Here is a 27425-nt window from a genome sequence, read left to right on the forward strand (position 1 = left end):
TAATATCCAGCCTAAACCACCCCTGACACAATTTCAGGCATGGTTGGAGATGCTGTGCCTACTGCACCCCAGGACATGGTTGGCCTTCTTGGCTGCCAAGGCACTGCTGATTCATAGTCAGCTTTCAGTTAAGCAGGACCCTCAGGTGCCTTTCCACAGTGCTGCTTTCCAGCATCTCATTCCCCAGTCTGTACATCCAGAGTCGCCCCATCCCAGAGCATAGTCCAGCACATTCCCTGGTTGAGCTTCATATGAACTTGACCAGCAGCTTTGGCAGTAATGCAAGCAGCAATGTCTCTTTACACCAAAAGAAGTTGCACCAAACAGAAATAAGGTTAAAAGGGTCAACCAGCTGTCGAGAGTTGCAGTCATCTTTCTGGGCAAAGCCTCTTGCCTGTGGTAAGTGCTGATTGGCAGAAGCAGAGTAGGAGTCAAGCCCAGGATGATCTAGAACATATGGGTTACAAACATTTGGGATGACAAGGTACTTTTCTCTGCAGATATTAAAAGAAGCTCCAGGACATTGCAGAAGTTTGCAATTAGGAAATCACCTTGCAGGGTGTTTAGAAGAAGGATGTGGCTTTTGCTGTCCATCTGGACTTTTGCCAGCTGAACTTTGGTCATCCTAATGAACCATGATGCAGGCCTTTGTGTAGGAACTTTGCCCTACTGTTAAGAGGGTGCTGTTAGTGCACCTTTGAAACCTTGCTGGTCTTCAAGGTACAATTGATAATTTTCTGTGTGCTTGAGGTAAAGCAAGCTTTTAATTTTTTCTGGGAGCAGGTATCTGGCAGGCAGATAAGAAAAAAGAGGAGCCCCTTATTCTGCTTCATTGTAGCTGCTGTGGTTTGCTGGAATTAATAGGTGCTGCAGAAGTTTTCTTGAGACTTGCTTTGGTTTTCAATTTTGTTTCTTTTTCCTGCATATATGGTACTCAGTGTGTAGTACCACAGCTAGTAAAGCTTTTTGTTGAGCCAAAGCTCAGTGTTGGCAGTATCATGCTGTTTCCAAAGACAAAGGGACTGATGGTCAGTAGTTAGAAGGCTTGTGGCTGCCATTCATTATGCATCTGAGATGTCACAGCTGTACTATGTTTCTAGAGCAAATGGGAGGAGGGGAGATGGAGAGGCAAAATTTTAGGCATTTCTAAGATATTTAGAGCATCCTGCTCTCATGTTGCTACAGAATGGCTGAGGTTGGAAAGGACCTCTGAAGATTACCTGGGCCTGCCCTCCAACTGATATAGGCTTGCTGTGTGTAGATGTTTTTTGATGGTAACTTTAAGAGATTAACCACCTTTGAGTCTTGTGAATAGCTGTGTGAACTACAGTTTCAGAACTGATATGATGCTGTGTCTTTACAGACCTTTTCTAATGTTATGACCTTGTTTTGGTGTGTGTTGAACGGAGGGTGACCCAGCAATTCTGCACTGATGATTGTATTGTCTGCTTTCAGTGAATGCAGTTGTGTAATCTCATTTTTCTGTTGCTGTTTGGACACAGGTGGCATTTTAATTAAGGACAGGATGCTGAGGACAATGTTGATCACAGATTGCTGAGTTATTGAGAAAAGGTGATGGAAGTAAGAAGTTAGAAGTTTGGCCATTAGGGTGGTCTGTTACAAAGCTGGCTGCAGCATTCTTGCCAAGTATGAAATTATTGCCCTTGCAACGTGTAACGGAGGGGTTACAAAGAGGTTGATCAGAACGAAGAGGGAAGCCAGGCAGGAGAAGTGAGCAGGCATAGTGGCTGATACATTACATTTTGCAAAGTTATCTTGTTCATATTCTCCATATGCACGTGCAGCTGCTGGTCTCTGTACAGGTGTTGGAGATGGGAGACAGCTCTGAAGAAGCACAACAGCAACAGAAAAAGCTGCTAGGTCGCGTCCTTCCATGCTGGAGCTTAGTACTGGGCATAGCAATTCATTCCAGGAGAGTATCACAGGATACCATAACTTAGGGTGAAGATACTCCCATTGTAATACTGCAGCCAGTTTGTTCTTGGCCTGCAGGAGAGCTTTGGTGTAGACTGAGCATCTAGGAAGTCAAGTCATGACTGAGGTCACCAGGCTTATGGCTCTCACCAAAACTCTGCCAACCTTGCAATGCTAAAATGAGGTGCCCTGAGCCCTGTTGAAGGAAGTGCCACTTTCCAGAAGGCTTAGAGTTTCATCAGGAGGCAAATTGTATATAATATTTTCATTAATTGTCTTGGCATAAGAGAGTAGGCATGTGCTAATAAATTCTGCTGAGGACACTCTGTGGGAGGCACTGTCAAACAGAGGACTGGAAATGAGGGAAGAACTGGAATGTATTAAAGGTTGCAGTAGTAAAAATGGGATGAAGTCCTTAGTTTTACTCACGAAGCTGACTGTTTCTGTTGTTAGCATCCTGCTCATCATCTTGTCTGTGGAGGAGAAAGTCCTGGCTTTCACAGTTAATGGCACAATGGCTGTAAGTGTGAAAAAGATAAATTTTGTCTTGTCCGAGAAGAAATTTCTAATAAACACAGGCAAGTGTTGTGCTGATTTTCATCCATGTGTGGTTAGAAGCCCTGGTTAAATTTTTCTGGAACAATGGACCTAATTCTGATTGTATTCAAGTTGAAATTCAACAAAAACAAGTATAGACAAAGTACTCCAAGGATGAAGGTTGCAGAAGCAATAGAACAGTGCATATGGAAAAGGTTGAGGAGAAAAAGTCAGAGGAACAATGGCTTATTTTCTTTAAAAGCCAGTGGTGGTACAAAAATAGGGATTGCCTGTTAATAACGATAAAAGGTCAGCTTGGAACTGGAAGAAAAGTTCCCTGTCTAGGATGAGAGGCACAGTTCACTGAACTGTTCTCAGTGCATGCATGTCTTCCCGTAGTGTGATATCACTGGGAAGTCTTTAGTCTTTAGTTAGGCATCTGAGGGCTTCAGAAAGCAACATTTGGGTAGAAGTAGCCATGTGATTTTATTGTGTTAATTAATGCAGGAGCCAGAATTCTTGGTGATTTCTTTTGAGATTTCATATTGCAATATCAAGATGGAATTGTATGCAGATTCTGAAAAAAAAAATTCAGAAGCCTCCTTAAAGTATCTGTGAAGTAGCTTTAGAGTATAGTGAGAAAAAGGACTGTTGAAGAACAACAAATCTTGAAAGTAAATTTGCTTCAGTATATTGAAAATTTAGAAGCACAAGTCTGTTCTTGTGAAGTCTTCCAGTTGTAAATGCTGGTGGGACTTGGTGCTTCTGCCTGATTTACAGGGTTTCACTGGAGATGGAGCAAAATTAAGAGAAACAGAAGGGTCCAAGAGTTATCGATTTAATTTAGTAGGATTTCCTTTTCTAAATTGGTGGCATACTTAGGGGGTTGAACTTCTATTGTACAGAAAACTGCAGTTTAAGCCATTGGAGGTATATTAAAAGACTAGGTCAGTTGCATCATTTTTATTTACTCTTGTTTCTGTTGGCTATACATATCCAGTGAAGGAACAGTAGTACTTTGTCAGCGGAAAATGAGAGGAGCCTGAACATCGTGTAAGACACTGATATTTGGCTCCTGCAATGTGACTGAGTGGGCCAGGTAACTGAAGTGGGCACTCTGCAAATTGAGCACATGGTTAGTAGTGCTGGCAGCCAAACCTCTATCCCATCACTTAAGAATATTGAGCATGCTGGGAAGAGGAGGCTGGGCTAGGGGAGGAATAGGAGACCCTATTGGGAATGTCCATCTGTTCTTCATGCTGATGAGGTTACATGCCTGTGATTTCTTGGCTGGAGAAACTTGACTTAATAAATAAATCTTAAAAAAGCTTCTGTGACTAATAACAATAATTCGTGCCAAAAGAGGATGCTATCAATTTGGGAGTTAAAAAAAAAGGAAAATGAGATGTCTTTACTGTGGATCATTCAGCATCCAGGTGAAATTATTTTTTCCCCCATTAAGGTATTTTAACACTTTGGTATCTTATTCAAACTAGTAATTGCATGTTTTGAGTATGCTAGTACACATGTTCTCACAGCTGCTGTTCCCATGTGGGAAGAGCAGTGCTATTAACCCAGCCTCCCGCCGGGGTTATAAACCTTTCTATTATGTGTTGGGGAATGAATTGCAAGGAGCTTATTTGAAGGAGATACAGATTTATTTCTGCAAGTGAATTGTGCTCTTGTTTTACTCTATCACCATGAGTCAGAAAGATGCAAAGTTGTCAAAGGTGGAAAGGTAGTCAGCTTTCTACAGCTCATGAAGTAAATTGCAGTTCTGGTATATAATTTGTTAAGTCAGTTCAGTAAGGGAAATACAAAGGATAAATTCCAGTATAAGATTGCTTATTATTAAGTAACAGTGATTATGAGTAATTAAGAGTAGTGAGAAGATGGATACTGATGTTTTTGAAGCATTTTTATTAGTTTTGTGAGGTTTTCAAAGTCATTGCTCTTTTCTAATCTCTGTCTTGACAGTTATTTTCTCCTCTTACAACTGTCAGTGTCATCAAGTCACAGGCACTTTCTTTACACTAATAGTGTGGAAGAATAAATGTTTTCTGTGGTACTTATATTTTTTTTTTTCTTTTTGTCCCTTACAGTAGCCTGCCTAGTCCTGTATTAGGTGCCATTAGGCAAAATGCTGTCTTTTGTGAAATCTTTTTTGAAATCTTCTAGCTTTTCTTTTGGAAAGCCAGCATAGCCTACCAAGTCCTTTTTATGAGTCCAAGCAGAAGTTATTACATGAAGATGTGAGTTAAGTCTTTGAAGTGAAAAATATATTATTGAAATTCCTTTACACTTCTAGGGAATTATAGTTAGGAAATATCATGAGGTGAGGAATAGGTTTGTTTTTTTTTTTTATTTGTAGCTCTTGTTTTTTTTCTTTAATGTAGGAGTTTAGGTTAGTATATAATAATTTGTGTTATGTTCTGTTTTGGCTTGATCCTGATAATGGAGAAATGTCAGTACCTGTTGCATCTGGTGAGTTAATAATTTTCTTTCCTGAGGAAGTACACGAGGAGTACTCCTGAAGAATAAACTCTGCTGCAGCATTCCATACAGTTATTGTACTTCTATGTAAGTGCAATGAAATGAACGCCTCCAGTAACATGTGGAGGCATTTAATTATCAGAACCATTTGTTATTATTATTTGATTTGCTGTTAAGGAAAGTAGCAAGGAAAAAAAGCCAAAACCCTCCTGGGAAACCAAAAGCTTTTTAGATGTGTTTTGTGGTTGATGTTTCATGCTTGTTAACTCCAGAGTTTGGTTTCAAAGCCCTTTTAATAGAAATGCTAATGGAATTCTTCTCCATCTTAGAGCGTGCGATAAGAGATTTTTTTGTGGGAGAGCAACATAAGCTGCACAGAGCAACATACCATTCAGTAACACTGTCCAGATTTCCACAGAGCTGGTGTTACTGGGATAGTATTTCATAAGACTGGAGGGGATGATTCCTCTCTAGTCATTGCTTATATGCTTGTTTGGGGCTTGTCAGTTTGCTGGCAGTCCGCTTGCTTTATTTGTGTGTGTTCTCTGCTAGCGAGCGTATGGGTAGGCAAAACCAAAACATCCCCACCACCACCCACTCGAGTTAGGTGCTTCCCTCAGTGTGCACTTCTCACCTGTGAGTGAAAGCTCCCACCTGGAAACCTTTTTCTTCATACCTGCAGTTGCCGTGATCTGCTGCAGGGAAACCAGGAGTCATTGGCCTAAAATGTTAGCATGGATACCTGCACTGGTTTGATTGCAGAGTTTGGAGCTCTGGGTGGGCTAATTTAGATTGTTTTTTGAGGAGATTCCCTGTTCCTGCTGGCCAGCTGCTGTTGATCTCTAATACAGCTTTGATCCATTCATGGATTAGAGCATCTGAGAGGCACTGATAGGACAAAGGAGATTGGAGCAGGAGGAGCATGTTACCTCCTGTGAACTCTCCATTTAGTTGTACAGTCTCTTGGTCTGTCTTCAGTTTGTGACAGCTCATCTTGGTTAGTACTAAATCCTGTGTGAATTATGCCACTGATGATGTTAAATCTTTACTTTGTGATAGTAAAGTTTTACTGTATGGGTCTTTCATTTCCTTTATTTCAAATCTATAACATTATGTTTTTTCCAGTATATCAGGTCCTTCTGGGGGTTTTAGTCATACCCACTATAATTTTTACCAGTCTAAGTTAAATAATAATGCTGTTCTGAAGTTATTGTGCTATGCAGTAGATTGTATTTTGAGCTGTGGACTTCCGCTTTCTGAGCAAAAGTTGACTCTAGGCTTGGAGTAAGTGGATTTTTTTTGCTTCCTTTTGCTGTCACCCTGCCAAAGGTAAACCCTTGAGATGAACAGCTGAGGTGAAGGAAATGATCTAATCACACTTGTTGGTAATTAGTTGTAAAAACTGGTAGTACTCAGGATGTTTTAGTTAATTCTTGTTCATGCCAAGGGCATCTTACGAACAGGTTTTGTTTAGGTTTAGTGATTTCTAGTTGACCTTGTTTATTTTCAACTGGAAATGCTGTAAATCCTTTGCTAATAATGTGTCTATCTGATGCATTCCCATGCAGTATTAACATCAGGCATGCCCTCTCTAAACCTAATACAGCAGGAACTGCTTCCCCCGGAGGTGCAGAGAAGCAGAATTAGGTTTGAATGGGAAAATCAAATAAAGCTGAATTGAGAGGAAAAAGAATTTGCATGCATTTCTGAAGTGAGGGCTGAGTGTATTGTGTTGTAGGCTGTACACCTGCTCAATTTAGTGGCTAGTGCAAATTGGGCCCCTCAGTGTAGCATGGTACCTTACCCCTGCATTATATGGACACTGCCAGCAGATACTGCCTTACTTTATTGCAGAGTAGCCACCTAATGTTTGACAGGCATTTTGCATTGTGAGTACTATGCCTTGATTAACAGCACGAAGTCTTTTTATTTTTTTAACAAGAAAAAGGGAGATGTAGATAGTCATGGAAAGGAATACCACCTGCTGTAGGCCATCAGATGTTTTCCAGCAGTTCCTGAGTCTACTGGCTGTCCAGTCTGGTCTTTGCTCAGCCTGGCAGTACAAGGCAGGATGACCTGGCTGCACACCAGTCATTGCAGTGCCACCATGAACATGTCACCTGGGGTGCTACAGTGTAAGTCCAGTGCAAGAGGGGATGCTGCCTTCGTGATGAGGAGGCCTTGATGCTCACTCTTACACAGATGCTTGATTCATACCAAATCAAAGTCTGAGCTGATGCAGCTTTTCTTGATAGATAAAGTATAAAAATTACAGGACTTAGCAGAGTTTAAAGGCTTGGAGAGAGTATTCAACTTCAATGCTGTTTTGCAGCCTCATATGCTATTTTTCTCCCTTTTTTTTTTTCTGACGGTTTTCACTGAAAACAGCAACATACTTCTCTTTTTTGTTTTGTTTTCTGTTGAAATAAGTATCTGTCTAATAATACAGCAGCAATGAGGGAGAATTTTTGTCTGGGATGCAAAATCTGTATATGACTCACGTACATGGGTAGCATTAGACTGACGATTACAGGGGACCCATTTTCTGTAAAAAATGCCTTCAACTAAGCATGAAACTTGATTCTGACTTTGAATATACACTGGTTTTGTTTACTCATTCCTTTCAAAATGGTAGATTTTTTTTTGGCTTACGTAATTTAAAAAATAAAATACAGTGGTAGATTATTAGATGACGGCTGTTGTTTCAAAATTCTGTTCAGGAATTATTTTTGTCACATCTGTACTTCATTTATTCTTGGCCTTTCAGTTAAGTGTGAACTTGTTCCAGCACTGAGACTGGGAATCAATTCTGTATGTCACAGGTTTTGATGCAGTCTCAGTGTCAGGACAAGCAGGATCCTAGAAAACTGCTCCCTTCCTTCTCTCCTGCTGTAGCTCTGCTGTCTTTGTCCTGACATATTGAAAAATAAGGTGAAGTGAAGAACAAGGGGAAGAGCAAAGCTAAAGTGGGAAATCACAGTTGTAAAGGATGCATTCATAACAATTTTAACGCTGTGCCTATACTTTATTTCAAAAGTTTATGGATATATTTGCGTGATCATATTTTTTCCTTATGTTGCTGTTTATGTAGTTTCTTGCAAAGTCTTCATTTGTCACACTGAACCCCTCACTGTCTCCACTCCTAAACAGTCAGGCAAGAAAAAACAGCTAAAACGCGATTAAATCAATGTTTTCCCTCTCTTTGTATTTAGCCACCCTTTTTATTCTATAATGATTACCTAACCAGGTAGAAGAAACAAATGTTTTTACTTGTGTTATTTAATATGTATTTTGTTCAGGATACACATGCTCTTTGAAGAAAAATACAGCCTTTTTTATTTCTTCCTGAATGCAGAAAATTGCCATTCTTTTTTGTAGAATGATCACTTTGTTTGTGAAGGGAGTTTGAAGAACAGGTAAAGTGACTTCCTGCAGCTTAGAAATTATTCATCTTACCCCTTGTACTTTCCTCTTCTCTTGACATTCCATTTCTCTGGTTTGAGGAACGTATCCATCAGCAATTTCAAAATGTGAATTTTCCGTTTTTAGAAGTTTAGTGAATTAATGTATTTTAAAATCAACATACACTCTTAATATTGAATTGCTTTCTGTTTTTACAAATGCTAACAAAATCACTTCATGCTGCTTAACAGCTCAAAAACTGCATCAGCCAATAATGAGTATTAGAGTACTGTAGATAAGAATTATAAAAACTGAAGTGGATGTGCAAGGAATAGAAATGGCCTTTTAAGTTACCAAATAAACTCTTTTACTGTTGCCATTTACAACAGAGAAATATCTCCTGATAGGCCAGCACCAAAGTAGCAAAAGAGGCAGGTGCTGATTCTTCCATTAAATTTTTAATTTGACAGAAAAGTCAGGTTTTGCAGCCTACCACTTGCTTGCATTGCCGTTAATTGAGTTTTAAATGTTGCACTCTATTTCCTGCTGTAATGATGATTTATATCTTTCTAGTTAATGAGCTTAGATAATTAGAGCATCCATGTTCAAGGGTTGCCTTGAAAACCACAGCACTGCTGCAGTCCACTGAAAAATTACCTTAAATTATAGTTCTTTACCCTTTTCCTTAAAAAGGAACTTCACATAATACTGTTCTTGTAGGTGGCAAATAAAAACCTTTGTTCAAGATCGAACATTGATGCGGAAAAGCATTTTAGCTAGTGAGGTGTGAAATAATCCCACAAATCATGATTATGAATGATCTACAGAAAGATGACAGCGTTAGTCCAGTTCTTGATGACACAATGTTGTAATGCCTTTCCAAGGGTGTGAGACTTTTAGTGTTTCACATCATCATCCTCTGTGCCCAAAAGGACAGTATAATTAAAGCAAAGCAAAGCAAGACAATGATAGTAACTTTGAGTACCAAACCCACAAAGAAAACAAGCAGTGTTTAGTTTGGTATCTTGTTCTCCTTTGCAAGTATTTCTGGAGGTGTCTTTTTTCTGAGACATTACTATGTAAATGAGATCTGTGTGACAGGGAGTACAGGGAATATTAAGAATCATTGCTCCAATGCAAAGCACATCTGATCCTCACTGTTATCCATGCTACTTCTGATAACTTGCTCCAATTTAAATAGCATTAAATAGTTTGGGTTTTTTTTGTGGTGGCGGTGTTGTTGTTTGTTGTTGGGTTTTTTATTTGTTTATTTTGTTGGTTTGAGATTTTTTATCAGATATATGAATACCTGGAGTAGAACTTTGTTGTAACAATTTTAAAAGGAAAGAAAAGGAGAAAACTGCTTTCTGGACTTGCAGAATTTGTGCCTGGTGCAGAAGCCTTGCTAGGCTGTACAAGTCTGATGTGGCTTTGTTCTTTCAGTTCCCGTATTGCTGCTTATTGTTTCTAAAAGAAGATCAATGAGAGGGGCTTAAGGAAAGTCCTGAGTCCTTTCCTGCTGAAGCTTGGGACTGGAAATTCTTCCTTGCTCAGCTTGGAAGGGACAGCTCAGAAGCTTTCAGAATTGAAGGAGGATCTTCCAGACCCTGCCCAGATCCTGGGATCCCTGTAGCTGCGTACTTGGCCAGTCCTCAGTGGAAGAGATGACTGTCTTGTCATCAACAGGATGCTGCTGTCCACTGTTGATGGAAGTAATGTTGTCCATGGCAAGTTTGTAATCCTCCATCCTGTAAGAAAAATTGTCAAAATATTTCCAGAGTTTTAGGTCTTTCCTATGTGGTCCAGTTTCAGTGAGCCTTTAATCAAAGCTGGACAAGTATTTGAAATCAACAAATATGACTTTTTTCATGTTTTTAATTCTTAAAATAGTCTTTTAGACTTTTATCATTCTTAAACAAAGGACTAACATGTATATGTCTGTTCTTTGGTGGAAAACCTCAAGTATTTCCTAGCTGTATGTGCATTCTTTTGAGGTAAGGGAATTAGTTGTTGGGTTTTTAATTTTGTTGTTGTTGTTTGTTTTAGAATTGTCTGTTGTCTGAGACAGCATGAAAAAGGAGAAAAATGGTTTTAAATCCTGTTCTTTTCTACTTGTGTTATTTCATAGCACCTTCATCAGCTCTACTTCCTGTGATGCATAGATATCCCTGCTTTGCTTGGTCACCAAAAAGACACACACGCACAATTATCTTCTTTTGTGAGTGATGATCTTCTAAAACCTGATTGCCTTACTTGTGTGTTTTCTGAAGATAAGGTCCTGTCTGCACTGACTCATATTTTTTTGCCACAATGATATGTCTTCCTTTTTTTATAAGAAGCTTCTGTTGATTTTGCTGCTTCTTTTTTCTTTTGGTCACATCACATGCTTTTCAGCTTTTTAGCAGTCTATTTATAGTAGACAGACTGTCTTTATTGAATTTTCTTTACTAAGTTCAGTAGTAAATATTTCAATTTGAAATATAGATACACAAAAATATTGTATGAACTTTTCAATGAATATATAGGTTATAAAACTTCTGGAGTACATGAAAATGTACGGATACAATAAATACAGGTTTATGATCCAAGAGATTTTTTTTTTGATATTTTATTACTTAGCCAGATACAAGAGGCTAAAGAGAAACTGCCAAGCAGTATCTACAGTTTCAGTGAAGCACAGGCAAGCTCTAACAAACATATGAATACATTAGAATTTTATTATTTTTATGTGCCTGAAAGGTTTCTGCCTCTAGGTCAGATAACCAGGTTATTGCAGTCCAAAAGAGAAGCAAACAGCTGGAAAGTCCATGAAGTGCAAGTAGCATATTTTTTTTCTTAGTACACATTTTTCACTTGACAGTATCAAATCCACAAAGGAACTGTTTCCCTAAAATTGTTGGACTGTTTTGGCTGATCAGTTGTGCAAACCATTACAAGGGAGAAGCAGCAGCAGCAATTGGTGTTTCATAAAGGAATGTGTAACGAGGGCAAAGGATTTTGTTTCATTAAATCAAGGCAGGATATTCTTGGGAATAAAGCCTCTTGCCTGTTTGCAGGCAAGGAATAGAATAGCTAGAAATATGCATAAAAATAATATAAATGCCATCAGTGTAGAAGATACCAGGTTCAGTATTCTTCTCCTGTAAAAAAGACAGTTAGTTAAGCTGCTCATTATAGAAAACAAAGGAAATTAGACATCAATAAAGAAATGAATGAACAAGAAATTGGAGTGGACCCACTCCTTGTAGCAAAGGACTATTTAATTACAAGTTAAAATTTCTTTCAAGGTGCTGGAGTCCAAACTTTGTCTGACAATTTGTGGATGGTCATAACCAACAGTGTAAAAATTTAAGCATCTGCAAGTGTCAATGGCCCTATACAGCCTTATAAATCCAGGATAGATGCACACATGATTCCTTAAAAACACAATGGCATCTTGTGTGTTGGCTGTTTTCCTAACCAATTACAGCAATTTTGTTGCAAGACAATTAGTAACACTGCTGGGTTTACTGCATTTGCCTTGACTGTGTGGGGAAGTTCACTCTCTTCATTTGGTGTTTGGGTTTTGAGGGGGTTTTTTTTGTAATAGTAACTTTTGTTTTAGTGAATGTTCAGCTTCCTATGATGTTTCACCATTTTGGTTGATGATTTAATTGTTCTACTGAAGGACTCTGGTCAAAGAGACTCCTGGAGTTGCCTTGATAAGGATCAGTGATTTTGAGCACTTCCTTGGGTTTTTGCTTGACTCTGCTTTGTTGAACAGAAGCACATACTGCAGAGGTCAACTTGTCACCAGCCCTCACAAGATGGAACCTCACAGCCTGTAAGAGGTGGTGAAAAGTGGCATTTCTCTCTGAAATTTAGTGGTTATGAGGAATCACAGATGGATTAATAATATGCTAGATTAAGAATTTCAAGTAAATGGATACTCTTACTGTGAGCATTTTCAACTGATGGCTTTTGTCGTCAAATCATCTTTCACCAGGAATGTTTTCATGGTTCTTGTTTCTTACTGGTGGGAGCTGAATTTAAAGCTGCAGGAAATGTATGCTAAAGAGAGACAAGGAAGAGAAATGCAATTCTTCTAATATCATGAAAAGGATTTTTTTCTATTTTCAGGACAAAAGTAAACTAATCTATGGCTGGTTTGGGGGTTAGCATTGTAGTATATTATAGTTGGAAAGAACTTTTTGTGTTATGATTTAAACTGATAATGTATTGGATCTTAGCCAAAAGCAGACAATGTTCTTTCTGAAAAGTGAGTCATTCTAGGGAGCAAGAGAGTTAAAGAGGAAAGTTCTTCTGAAATAAGGGTTTAACATTTTCAATCTGTGTGAGCATAGTGATGTGTTTAAAAATCATCAATACCCAACTTGCATGGAATGGTAACAGGGAAATGCTCATCTCTTACTGCCCCATTCAAGCATGATTTTGCTGTGTACTTTGATGGGATTGTGTTACATATAATTGTATTATCTGTTTGACTGGGGTTCATTCAAGCAGAAGAGTCCCTTATCCTGCAGGTGCAAAGTGCAAGGAGATCCTTGGTTGGAGATACTGAATTCATGTACACTTAATTCACTTATCAAATGTCAGTGATAGGCATTTTCACTGATAGGCAGCATATTAAACACTTACTTTTTTCGCCTTGGAATGTCTGGTCTGTATTTACTAACTCTACATTGGGAGCCTGAAAGGATGTCATATTTGAGGTTACTGGTAGACTACAGATCAGAAGAGTGCCATAAATGCCAATTCAGTGTAACAGAATTTTTCTTCATTTTTTTTTTCACCTGATACTCTCTCTGCAAGTTGGTGGTCTTTTCACGTCTGTTTCTGAACGGCATTACTCTCTTACCTCTCAGAACAACTTAAGGCATGTGATGTGGCTGGTAGCTGTCTGCTAAAATAATACTTCTTTCCTTTCACTCCCCTCTTCTGACTTTTTGGGTTTTTTCCGCTCTCAAGCCAGACATTAGGAAAACAATTCTGAATATAGTGTGAGGGACTGGTTAGCTAGCTTGGGGAGTACAGAGCAAGAGCTAGCCCAAATCTGCCAGACTGACACCGCTTAGTGCTGCCCTTAGTCCTGTTTAACTTGCTTGCACTCTGCCTAATAACAAGGTTATAGAACGAAACATAATTAAGGCTATACAGTTCATCAACATGACTTCGTTGTGTTTATTTTCATAATGATCATTGAGTGATAGGAGTTTGTTTCTAGAGCTAGGTATTCTTTAAGGTGCCTTTAAACCCCAACCATTTTATGATTCATGTTGATTTAGGATGAGCATATGGATTTAGCCATCTACTCAAGATCATGTTTAAGTATGTTTTCATCAAGGGGAAATCAGTGTGGTCAACTCCTTGCACTGGCTCTCCTCACTAATTATCCTGTGATAATTTTTTGTCCTTTTACCAGGACTAAAAATTACTTTCGAGAGCTTTATCTTGAAAGCACTTTCCTCAGAACTTAAGCATTTTTCACTAGATTTAGATTTGCATAAGACTTTGGATATGTAATTTAGATTCTATAGTTTCAAAAAGTCATTTTCTGTGTCTTAAACTGGAATTGGGGAATCTTGCAAATTCCTTGCTTTCCTTTACATTTTACTCAAATACCATCACATGAACACCCATAGTACAGAAAGGCTGGATTACAGTGATGGCTCAAGCCCACTAAGATGAGTGCAAGAACTGACATTAAAAGTTCAGTAGGTCTTTGCTGCTGCTTCTGTTCATTCATGGCTCTGAATATAGCCCAAATGCTGCACTACACTGAATTTCTTTAAGCTAATTGTGCTGGTTCTTCCAACTCAGAAGGCATACAAGTATTCATGTTGATACTGATGGTTGCTAATTGGGAGCACAGGAATTTGAGAAATCTTATTTTAATTTTCTCTTCTGTATCTGGGATGTACAGAGTGCTAAAGTTACAAAGGTAACAAACAAATGCAGTTTTTTGTGGTGGGCAAATGTTTGTTTTCCACTGATAAGACGAATTGTTGCACTGAAGAAAGAGGATGCTCTTTGTAGTAGTGTTGCTTCTTATTCTTAATAAAACACTTAGTAGGGGTGGGATAAAATATCAGGTAGGGCTGTGATGGCACAAAATGAGGAAACTGTGACAGCAAATGTTGTCCCTGGGTGAAAATGGAGAACCTGTATTACCAGCCAACATGAAGGTTTTGTGGTTAGGTTTTTAGATACTAGCTATTCATATACTGAAGCTTGACATGCTAATACTGCTACCTGTAAAATCTTGTGCATTTGGATGCTGGGAAGGTGATTGGATTGCAGTCTGTGATGGTAATACTGCTCTAAAATTTTGTAGTAAGAAGAGCAAACTATACTATCCATCATGGCCCTGTAAATAAAACTGAGGCTTTCTTTGGGCTTTATGTAACTCTCACTGGATCCATGTAATACTAGTGCCTGTGTTTTAGTTTTACTGGGGTTGGGATTAGTGCTGCTGAGGGAAATACTGATTGTAGAGAAACCTGTTCCTAACAGTTGAATTAAATCATCAGCAAAAAACCAAAATCATCCTGTTATTTGAGATTCTCCTCTTCAGAAGTCGTTTTCTCATTTTGCCTTGTTTCATCTTCCCTAAATTTCATTTGGAACGTTGTGTTTAAAGCCAGGCTGTGCCTGCCTCTTCTGCACAATATTCCTTCCTCCTTGGAAGGACTGTCTGCTTCTGGATGCAGCAATACAAGCAAGCATTGCTCCCTCTCAGGCTATCCCTGCTGACTACACCTGTCACCTTATAAACTGTTAAAATTCCTTGGGCCTTTGTTTTTCACATCTGTAAAACTGAGGATAAGAGAATTTTCCTATTGCTAAAAATAACCTTGATCTCAGGATATGAGCTGGAAATCCTGACCCAAACGCCAATGAAACACTTTCTTCACAAGAAGTCCTTCTGATGGGGTCGTTTGTGGAATATGCATTGCTCCCTGATTTTAAGGGTGCATTAACAGGAGATAATGACAGTATAGTTGCTTTTATATTTGCCAAGGAGGATCCTCAGGGGCAGTGCTGACCTTGGGAGGATGGCTGAGGAAGAGCTGGTTGCTTCTTTGGTGAATATGGGAATGAATGCTGATTTAGTTCTGTCACATTTTGTTTCTCCCTCTGTGACCTAATTCAGCGTCTTGTATATGTGATGAAAGCACCTATGTTGATCTTGGGGAAAAAAATCTGTAAAATATTCACTAGAACACCATCTCCTTTCTACTACCACTCCGTTAAGTGGCTTTGATCTGGAATTTAAAACTTTCATTTGGTACCTCATTGCCAGCAAGTGCTACCAACTTACTCTTCTGAGAAATTCAGCTGGGGTAGGGACATGGAAAGAAGGAATTTTTCTGCCAGTGTAGGTTTTCCAGCACGTGGTAGAGCCTGTTTCCTGAGACTTTTTTCTGGTATTTCCTGTATACACAAAGGCACTCCTCGGCCTCCTTAGCTTATGTACCTGGTTTTTATTTTGTTTTGAGACACTGCAAAAAATATTGTGACGTGAAAATTAATATGTAGAGCTATTTTTAAAACCTTTGTGTTGAAGACATTTTTCTAGGCTTGACATTTTTCTAGGCTTAACCTTTTGAAGAGCTTCTGCTGCATGGGTGAGACTTTGGAGGTTTTCTTGCTTCCTCCATCAGAGAATATTAATGGCTGTTGTCCTGAAGGTCTTTCCTGATGTGATGTTTTCCTTTCTCTACTCTTTTTCACTCTGCCTCTTCAAATCAAGTGTCATTAATTTGTTCTAGCCTTCAGGGAATGGTGGGAGAAAACTAACTCCTATTAGAAGGAGTGAGTGTGGGTGATCTTTACAGACCCTGGAGTTGCAAGTGTTGGCAGAGCAGAACACGGTATAGTATCCTCATGTGTTGCACAGAAAACAGATTTTCCCAAGATGCTCCTTGCCTTTTTTTTTCTGTTTGCAAAGAGAAATGTTATCAGTCAAATAACATTGGCAAATGTGGCCTTGATGCTTCCTTTGGTGTTTTCTTTGCTGTACCTGTATGTTCAATGGTTTCTGGGTTTATCTTTGGTTAACCAGGCCTCTTTATGAAAATATATAATTGAAGTTTTTTGTTAGTGCCAGTTCACTCTGGTAGTATAAACTCATCAATTTGCATGCAGTGATTGGAGGGAAAAAAATAGATGAAAGCCTATTATAATCATGTTAGATAACCAGATATGAATATGAATGAGATCATGCTTCTTTTGGAAATAGAGCTGTGTTGTTCAATAGACTAAGTATAACAAACATTTATATTAAAGCCCATTATGTTGAGTCTTGTACTTGTTTTCTTTGGAAGAGTTACTTGGTGAGCTGTCTACACGATTCTGACCTTAATTTCAGTAAGTAATGAAATCTGCAAGTTCTTTAAACAGCTCACAAACAGGAACAGAATTGCATGGCAATGAAACAGAATTGTATGGCAATGAAACAATGTACATAACTTAACCACAAACTTTGTGTCTTGAGTTGCCCTTTAGTGAGTAGATGCAAACAAAAATTTCTGGGGTTTCTTCTTTCATTTTGTACTTCTTCCTTGTTTTTCTCCAGAAAATAAGGAAGAAAATTACCCTTTCTTTAGTGATTAAAAAAAAAATAAATGGAATGAAACTGTGGCATTCTGAACTATTGGAATGTCAATATTCCTCAGATACATATTTGCTGGCAAACCTCAAGCTGTAAGGTTGTGTAATCAAAGACATGTGACACTTATATGTGACTTTGTTATTAAATTTTGAGAAAAATCAGAGCCTTGTGGTTTATAGTTGAATCCCTCAAAAACAATGCAGTGGTTGTTCTCGAAGCACGTGAGAATTTCATGCATATAGCTCTTGTATTTTTTTTCCCTCATGTTTATGAGTTTTCTGAGGAAGCCCAGTCTTTGATAACTGAGCTACAGAAGTTGGTTTAGTTGATTTTGCTTTGCCTTTGTGTGCCCATTGTAAGTACTCCTTCCTACTTGGCTTCTTCACTTAGCCTTTCATAACTTTTCGTTCCTTCAAACTACTTGCCTGGAGAAATGTTTAGGGCATACTTCTCATTGGACATGCAGCCTCTTTACCATCCTATTGTAGATCTGTACAAGTGACCAGCCACAAGTCTGCTCAGACACGTGCAGGTTTGCATGGTGCAGTCGTTCCTTTGTCAGTAAGGCTTTGTAAGTACCAGGTGTCTTTGCAAAGCAGTAAGTTCTTGGAAGCATGTGCTCACTAATGGAATGGTAAGCAGCTAAATGCTTCCAAAACATTGTACAAAGCAACCTCCTTTGGGATTTGCAGTCTGCATTCTACAGTGAAACTCAATAGGGTGTTTGCCTCCCTTAGGTTTTTTAGTATTGTGTGTTGCTTTGCTCAAGTGCAGTCTCTTGGAACTCAATGCAAAAACATCTCCAGCTCAGTGAATGTAAAGAATAAGTGATGGTGGATATTATTCCCTACACAGTGGTTTAAAAGATACCTTTGCTAGATTGTTATTAATTGTCATATATGTATGAGTTTGCAAATGTTGCTTCTAGAGCTGGTGATAGGGTGTTACATACCTGCTCCTAATACCTGATGGCATTTGAAGATGAGAGTATAATATTGTGATACATGGAAAGAAAATTCAATTGAAACAGTAATTGTATTTTACTATCAGCCTATTATGTTACACCAATTAAGTATGTACCTGATAAATGAGAAAATAAGTGCAGTATATCCAAACTGTTGCTGATAGAAAATTTTTGAATTGACAATGTTTAATATAGTATGAATATAAATTGTGTTCTTAATGTCCATTTGGAGTGGGAAACCATACAGAATAGTCTTTGGACTGAGTTTGTAAATAGTGAAGAGCATTTAGTTATCAGAAGGAAGGTATGTGAAGAGCATTCACAGACTTCTTATTTGTGCCAATAGACATTGCACTCTAAATCACTGTTATACCACTTTGTCATCTCTAAATAAACTGGCAAATGCACTGCTCAGCTTCAAATTTCCTCCACTGCTAGTACCACTTGAAATCAGTTGTTCCTGTTTCAGTATTGCTTATTCCTTTGACATAAATTGAAGAGACATCCTCACAGTGAAGCCATGAGAAACATAATTTAATTTGTATTAGGATGGCAAAACCATTTCTCCTGTGTTTCCCTATGTCCAATTTCTATTTTTATAATAAAATGGTATTTTATAGACAGTTAAATTGGAAAAAATCTGCTTTATAGGTAAAGGTTGTGTAATGGATCAAATTACCCATCATAACAAGTTGAAAAAGCTGCTCAGAAACATGATTTCTCAGGAATTGTAAGGGCAGTCCTGTGAACTTGAATCTTGTGAAGGGGCTCGTGTCTTCCTTGAAAATTTCCTCAACAGAGATAAATTTCTAAGGAGTCCACAAACAGTGTTTCTCAAATTTTCCGATTGTACCAGCAATTAACTTTTTGCAGATCAGGACATTAGTTTCAAATAACTTAAAAATTTCTTTACATTTAAAACATTTCTAGTGTGTTGTGCAGTTCTGGAGCTTGCTGCCCTGAGAGTTTAGGTCAGATGTTGACAGGCTCAAATAGACAAATTCTGAAGCAATAAACTTGATGCCTGAACTGGCCCTGGAAATAGTAAGTGAGTAGAAAAAGTTTTGTTGTTCTCCAGCTGGCAGTTTTAGAATACAAAGGAAGTTAAAGAGCACAGTGCTGTCTTCTTAGGGAAGAAAAAATTGCTGTCAGATTAGCTTGTTATTATAAATTAATGAGTGTACAAAGGCCATGACTTGATGGCACTTCTGTGAAATCATTGATATTGGATTGTACGTGAATTTGTGAACTCCTTCTCTGGATTGTTTTTCTTTTTTTTTTTTTTTTTAATATGAACACAGGTGCCTTTGACGTTAATCCTGCACACATAGAAACCGTGCTTTACATTCCCTGTGTTCATAGTTAAAATCCATAAGTACGTTGATCCTGGAGATCTTCATTAAAAATTGTTTTTCCTGCTTTACTGTACTGAGGATTTTTTGGTTATTAGTTGATGGGAGAATGTTGATACCTCTTTGCATGTGTTGTTTAGTCTTAAGAGCTCCAGTACCAAAAGAGGGCCTGCACAGGTATAACAAAACAGGATGTGTCTGGCAAAATCAACAGGAACAACAGATTCAATGCTAATACTTGTAAGAGAGTAAACCTGAATATATAATAACTAGTGTGCTTTTAATTACTTTTTTCTTGTAACAAGAAAGATGAAGGTAGTGGACTCAGCAGTGTGACGTGGATATGGAACCTCTCCTGTGGGCTCTTGGTGGGACAGTGCTGCAAGTTCTTTCATAGTGATATGAAGCTGCGACATGACATGAAGACTATGCTAGAATTTTTGGCTGGTGGATGTTTCTGCCTTTATGAATGGAAATATAATGCTGGATCTCTTTTGCCATGCTGGATCTCTTTTGCCCTCACCTAATGAAAGATAAAGCATTGATTCAACTGTCTGGGAAATCTTCCAGATATGAAGTTCATAGGAATTTCCAGTTGGAAAAGAAAGGTGGCAGAACTATAGCTTTAGAAGCAGTTGCAGTTCTTTTCAAATGATAAACTGAGCATAGTAGTGTATGCATGCAAAATTGGCCCTTTAATTCATTTGTAAATCAGGCTATTCATCAGAATATGAGTATATGGGTTTTACATTACAAGGACATTTCAAGCCTATACATGCAAACCTGGAAAGTGTAAAATCTGTAAGCTATTCCATCCTATTCCAGGCAAAATACTAATTGGATTAACTGTATGTGGCATTGTAGTTTCCCTGTAGGAACTCTGGGATTTGGCCATAATAAATTAAACCTCAATGCTGACTCTTATTTTGAGCTTCTTCCTCTCTCTGCTTTTACCTCCTGATTTTAAGCTTCTCTTTTGGAACTACTTTAATTGACAAGGTTAGTTTTGAGTGCTGGGCTTTTCAGCTTTCCATCTTTGTGGGGATTTGGTTTTGTTTTTCCTGGATGCATTTCAGCATCTGTTGCTAAGTATAAAAGAGGTAGGCTGCTGTGTGCAGAATGCCTAGAACATCTATCAAGTACCCATTTTTGAGTCCAGTTCAGACTTTTGCAACTTGTGGGATTGCAGAGCTTTGCACTTTTTATTTCTGTCCTGTTCACTGACTTGCACACTGCTTTTTTGACTTGTGACAAATTCAGGGACATGCAATTCCTTGCAGAAAGCTTTCTAACCTTTCTGGTTTCATTGTAATGGGCCCAGTGTATTTACCTGTTTACACATGTCTGCATACCAAAAGAAAAAAGAAGGTCTAGTTTCTTTGTGCTTGAAGTGAAACTAAAAAAGTTAAATCCATTTAAAAATCTGTAAGTCTTGTTCAACTTCAGGTTTTTGCAGTTGGAGCAAATGGGGGCGGGCGATAATTGGTAGAGCTGTACAGTTATGTAACTGAAAGCTTTTCTGCTGCAAGTTAGGAGAGCAGATTGCCTGGCCATCAAATTGCGACACGTGTTTTTAATCTTCCCACAGTGTCCATGCAGAGGAGTACAGTCAAGAAATGTGTATTGGTTTGGTAGATTAATATGTTCAGATAAAGATGTTACCAAAAAATTTCCTTCGAGGTACAAACATTTTTTTTAGAGAAACAGTGGTGGTGTCATACCACTTAGGGATTTAAATAGTATTTATTTTGCACAATTAATGGCAGATATTATTCTTAGGTTGAAATTGTAATTGTTGATGGCTTTAGTATGAAAGTTGTCATCTGAAAGTCACAGTGGAGAATCAAATGGTAAAAAGATTGTACAGTGTATCACAGTGGTGATAAGATAAAAGATGCTATTTTATGGGGAAAATATCATGTTACTATCACAGAAGAATGGTCAGCTAGCCAGGAATCATGAATTGTCACCAATTTCACATAAATATTCATGAAAGCAGTGACTGAGATATCAGTGGGTTTTTTCTGTACCCAGAGTGGGTGGTTGGTTTGGTTTGGATGGGGGTTCTTTCTGGCTTTTGTATTTAGTTTTTCTTGATGGAATGGTACTATATGGATGTTAATGTATATGTTCAGGGAAAAGTGATACAAGTATGAAACTATAATTTGAACTTAAATGAAAGACAGTAGTGTATGAACATTTTGCACTGGGAGTATGTTGGATTTGGTGTTGCAGCTGTTGTATATAGTCCTTTTGTATCTATATGGACTTGTGACTTCAGCGTCTCCAAGGCATGGTGACAAATGTGAGGTTAGCTTATCTGCAGTGGAACAAGGGCATTACCTGAAAGAGAGCATCTGAATTTTACTTAAGGTGGCCTGCTGCTGCATGATAAGGCCTATTTTGGACCCTTGGTTTTCTTCAGTTACTTCAAAATCACCCTTAGAGTGTGAAAATCAGATTATTTTTTTTTTTTAAGGTCACTGAAGGGCCAGTTTAAACAGTGCCAGTCAAGGCTATTAACATCACCTTGGTTGAGGATCATTGCCATAAAAACTCTGGGTTTGACCCTAAATGGAATGTGTTGGGGGGAGGTTCTCTTTTGAGTAGGAGAAACAAAGCAGGTTTTGACACTGCACTCTTAGCTATCCATGGGGTTCTCCAAAAGAATTGCCTACCTTCCTGCAGATGCTTGAAATCACCCACCAGGGAGTTTGAAGTTTCACAAGAGAGCAGAGCTGAACTCTTCCCCTGAAGGCACAGACTGTTAAACTGTTTAACTAGTGAATGACGCACAAAATTGTCATAACGCGTCTTGCAACACAGTGACTTTGGATTGTGTGTACCGAAGATGATTTTTGCATGGTGAATCTAAATATTGCTCCTCTTCTGTTCTAGTTTGTGGAGACATCCATGGTCAGTTCTTTGACTTGATGAAACTGTTTGAAGTGGGAGGTTCTCCTGCCAACACGCGGTACCTCTTCCTGGGGGACTACGTGGACAGAGGGTACTTCAGCATTGAAGTAAGTTTCTAATTTCTGGGTTTGGGTACAAAATCACTTGCAACATATTATGTATATTTACCATCATGTCTTGACTAGCTCAGGAATACTGAGGCTCTTCACAAATACCATGTTAATGTTGCTGGTGGTGTTGTTATAAAGGTTGCTTGGAATCCGGCCAAATCCCACTATATCTGAGCTGGAAAGCTGACACAGAATGGTGCAGACTAGTGGCCATCTAAATATTGCACAGAAAGCAGCGTGCTCTGCAGCTTGCAAAAGCTAAATAGCCTGAGTAGATGTGAGCTATTAGAAAAGAGACATAACAGAAAAACTTAACCCATAGTTTAGTTTGACTTTTAGGTTTATTTGATCTGAGTTTCTTGGATGTGAAATTTTAGGAGAATGGAAGGACTAGATGAGAGGTAAATGGGACAAAAAGCCAGCACGCAGCATGCTGTGCTGGAGAGAATGAGTAAATTCTGTTTAGATATGGCATGCAGGAGTGCATGATCTCTGGCTTTTGATGCAGCACTTGAATCCACTGAGAAGTGATGCACAAATGCCCTGTTGATGGTGCTGAGACCTGGTGTAGTCTCCAGGTGAGGCCGTAGAATGTGGAGGTCAAATGGCCTCTTTAGCTGGCTTGTAAAAGAAACAGTGTCCTATAAAGCCTGCCAGCTTTGACTAGAAGTGAGTCAAATACCAAGCCCAAATTCTCTGTTCCATTGCTTGGAAAGCAAACTAGATGTTTTCTTCTATCCTGTGTTATTGCTTGATTTTACAAACTAACGAGATGAAGTGCACAACTACTGAATAAAACCTGATGTGGATTTTTTTTTGTCTAGGTTATAGCTGATCTAGTTATTGAACAGTCAATCAGAAATCCTTGCTGAACTCTTGATCTACAGCTTGACTGTTTCTGTGAAAAGTTCAGACTTGAATTCCCTCTGAGTCAGGGCAGAATGCCCATTACCTATTGGAAGCAATATAGGAATATAGATCCTATGATACGTGTCTGTGTGTCTGTGACTAGATTAGATGGCATCATATGAGCGCACATCCACTGCTGTTTCATTGTACATCCCACATCGAAGTACACTGTTGCCATATTAGTATACAAGTATATAAGGTCAAGCAGCTGAGTTAGGTGTTTGGAAAACAGATCAGTGTATTATCTTGCCAGTGTTATGTTTAAACGAAGAAGTTTCTGAAAAATTAGATTCAATAAAACTAATTTTGCTTTATTAGTTCATTTTAAAACTTCATTTCAAGTGAGCTGGTAATCTCTGCTGTGGATTACCATGCTGGATGGCTTGGGAAGGAGGAGCACGAAGAGCTTCACAGACTTAAACCATTGTGCAGCTCTGTCTTGAACTACTACTATTTTTGAGTTGTGATAACCTCATTCATATCTCCTGCAGTCTTTGATTGAGACAAGATGTGTCTGGAAGAGGAAAGTTTTGTCTTCACTTCTATACACGTAGGCTTTTAATAAAAGAAACAGAACAGCTTTCAAGTGCTTCTCTGACAGTTTACCAAAATCTGTTCCAGGGCTATTACCAATTAAAGAAATAGCAAGCCATATGAAACAAAGAAAACAGCCTATGTTTAGGCAATAATCCCCTTAAAATCTCTCATTTAGCAACCTGTGCATACATACTTAGCAAATTGTATTCTGAATACAGTTTTTCCATTCAGGAACATTGCTTTTTCACTGGAAGCAGTATTAGCTTCTGCCAGCACCAAGGAAATATCTCAGCTATCACTTATATTATTTCTTTTGTATGTTAGGTTCTCAAATCTCTATTTTTTTTTTTTTTTTTGGTCACATAACTGATTTTCCCCACCTGTCACCTTGATTAAAGGATATCTTTGAAAGGAAAGGCAAGTTTCTGTTTCATAAGTGTATTTCGATGTAGAGCTGTGCATTCAGGCATGAACTCAGCGCAATAAGTAGTGACAGGGGAAGGAAAATTGTGAAGAATGCAACTTGGCATTTAGAGGGGGAAGATGTTTCTGGTGGAAAAGGGGACCTAAGTACATAGAGCAGTCACCAACTCTTGTCAGTGCTTTGTGCTGGGAAAGTCATGCTGGTAAACAGCCCTAGCCTCAGTTCATATTTCTACCATGCCAATCACATAGTGATCTTTCTTCCATCCATCTGCTGGCTTCCCTTTCTGCTATGGAGACAGGAGAGTATTGCAGTTCTGGGGTCTTTCCAAAAGAATTAAGTGGCTGGTCCAGGTTACTAATCATGAGTAATACAAGCTTTAAAAACATTCCCCTTGATTGCTGTGTGATCTCTAGTGTAAAAGTGACACCATTGAGCTTAGACCGAGCTGAGTTCTGATAGTGGGCGAGATAATCCTTCTCTGTGGGCTGCAAAGCATTTGGGATTCTTCTGGATGAAAGGTACTACATAATGCAAGCTATTATCATTAAGAACAGAGAAAGAAATTGCATAAGGTAGGTGGAAGGCATTTGATAATTCAGAGGGAAAAAGAGAAAAGTATTTGTATAAGGCACTCAGCAGAAATGTCGGTCCTTGCTCTATGGAGCTTTTGATCCAAGGGCTCCATTCTTCATGTGCATGCTCCATTTTTACTTCACTGCTTGAAGGGGGTGCGTGTTTTGTGTTTTTTATATTAGCTCTAAGCAATGACTCAAAGGATGAGAGACTGATAGAGAAGTTCCAACAGGTGAAGTTAAAAAATGTCAAGCCATAAGTAGAATGATACAAGTTTCTTGGCACAGATGGAATCTTTATTCCATATCTGCCTTCTCTTTTCCATTTGACCTTTTGGCAGAGCCTGGGTATTTCTTCACGTAAAATAACTAATTTCTGCAATTTAATACAGTGCATTTGTTTCCTTGGCTGTATAACTGATAACATTTCCCTCTTGTGCTTGTGCACTGCTCCAGGGGTTTGACTCCAGAGTAGCAGAAACCCCCTAGTTTTCACTTTCAAATAAGTTTTGTGGTCATGGAGAGTAGAAACCCAAGTGATCAAAACAGAGGGCTATTTTTAAATGTAAAGAATAGTTAGAGCCTAAGTGGTTCTGCAGGAATAGGTTGTAAGGGAGAATGACTAATCTCTCTACCTGAGTCTGAAAACTCTTTTTTGAAAAGCAGTCAAATGCTATGCAGTGTAGGGAGGAGTGTACATATAGACAATTTTTCATCACAGTCTTAGGAAAATTACAGAGTAAAAACCAACTACAGTGCATTAATAATAATAATATGTATACCAACTGTTGGGATTATTTTCTTACTCAATTCCGTGTAACAGTGTACTATCATATGTCACTTCACCATCATAAGGCATGTAGTGATCATTTTTGGCAGAGGAAAGAGTTAAAATATGGAGAATTGAACCAATGTTCATAACTAACAAAAATGGAGTTATGTTTTAATGTTCAGAACATTCATATATTTCCTTCCTGAATGCACAGGCTGACATTGCAGAAGATGAAACTGGTGTTGTGGTATTTCCAGCAAGAACAAACTGAGGTGTTTGTAGTGTCTGGCATTTGACCACTGGACCTTACACTAATTTAAAAAAAAAGTATCTGGCACTTGAGATGCTTCTGAACTTGGTGAACTGTTGGAAATTAAATGGTCTCTCTCAAGAAAAGAATTACACATAAATTTATGTTAGTAAACAGTGGGCGAAGTTAATGTTGGTGAAGTTGTGTGTTTATTGTCTCTCAAGTCTCTGTGAACTTTTGAGGACTTCATTGGAAGAATAAACACCTTTCAGCATCATCTGTTACTGTAGTGTGTTAATGTTTTCCAGTAAACAGCTTGATTTAAAATAATTTGGGCTGATCAAGAATACTTCACCAGTGAAGTCACTAGTTTTTTTCAGTTCTCTTAAAGCAAAGAAAATCCTAGGACTTTAATTATCCTGAGTTTCCTTGCCCTTTTCTTCTGTAGACCAGTAGCGAATATCTTTCTTCATAGCAGAAATTTGCATCTTGAGAGATCTCATTTTTGTATAGCATTGTTCCTCAGAGCTGTGAAAATTCAGTAACTCTGCAAATTCAGATTATTTTTATATGTATTAGATTCCCAGACCGGAACATCTGTTTGTGTCAGGGCCATCCTTGCAGCCTGACTGGTCCTGTGCCAGCTGTTCCCAGTGTGAGTCCCCAGCATGCCAAGAACCCCTTTTGGCTGCAGGGGGAGAACATGTGATGGCACCATTTCCCCTGCACTGATGCCATCTCTCTGTGGGACCCATCTTCTCAGAGAACAGCTGGGACCTAGACACAGGATCTCAAAAAGGAGAGTTAGGAGCCATCTCCATCTAGAAAGTACCAGCTATAAGAATTATAGGAATATTTAGAAAAAAAAAATTCCTAGTCACTTTTTGGTTGGAAAAGAGTACTTCTTTTTGGATATTTTTAAACTTTGCAGATACTCTTTTTAAAGGCTGAAATGGGAGTAATGTGGTCTAAACATTAGCAAACGGTATATTGCTATTGTGCTGAAATCCTACTTGTAGTGAAGACAATATGACTTTTTCTTTATTTGCAGTAGGATTCATAATTTTCTTTGTGCTCAAGGGATAGTAGTTCAGAAATGGCAGTAAGTTGCATCTCATGTGAATATTCTGGCTACAGCTTTATTTTTCTCTGAAATCGTGCTGTAATAAATATTCATCCCAGTAGCGTGAATGCAGCTATGTGTGTAAAAAGGTGCATGGTTTCCATTGGGATGGTTACTCCATTTTAGGAAGCTGTATCTGTACTAGATGTTGTGATGGTATCATTATTTCAGTGCACCTACAGTAATGCAATTTTTATATTTTGGTGGGGTGTGTGTTAGAGAGTGTGGAAGCTATGCCAGTTCCACAGGTCACAGAGCATCAGTAGAGACCTTAGCAATGTATGGCTCAAATTATCCTTTCAAATATGAATTACTTCACTCTTACACTTAATTTCATCTGCTGAGGAGTGCCCAGTGCTTTGGAGAGTCAGTCATTTGGAGAGGGAGTTCAACTTTTGTGGCCCCTGCAAAGCCACACAGCTGGCAGTGAGCTGCATCTCTCTCTTCCTAGCACTACCAGTGCCAGAGCACTCAGAAGTGAGCACTGTGATGCTGTGGTTGTACTCAGGTGG

At 38.5% G+C, this 27425-nt stretch overlaps 1 protein-coding gene across 2 annotated transcripts in view; it reads left to right on the forward strand.

Annotated features, from left to right (window-relative positions):
- Positions 1–27425, forward strand: part of PPP3CA (protein phosphatase 3 catalytic subunit alpha) — a 171458-nt gene that overhangs the window by 98737 nt on the left and 45296 nt on the right. For both annotated transcript variants that reach the window (XM_038136261.1, XM_038136262.1), the window contains exon 3: positions 22196–22320. In XM_038136261.1, coding sequence (XP_037992189.1) covers positions 22196–22320 — 125 coding nt within the window. The remainder of the gene's footprint in view (positions 1–22195; positions 22321–27425) is intronic.

The sequence above is a fragment of the Motacilla alba genome, chromosome 4 (genome assembly GCF_015832195.1).
Source record: "Motacilla alba alba isolate MOTALB_02 chromosome 4, Motacilla_alba_V1.0_pri, whole genome shotgun sequence".
NCBI classification, from domain to species: Eukaryota; Metazoa; Chordata; class Aves; order Passeriformes; family Motacillidae; genus Motacilla; species Motacilla alba.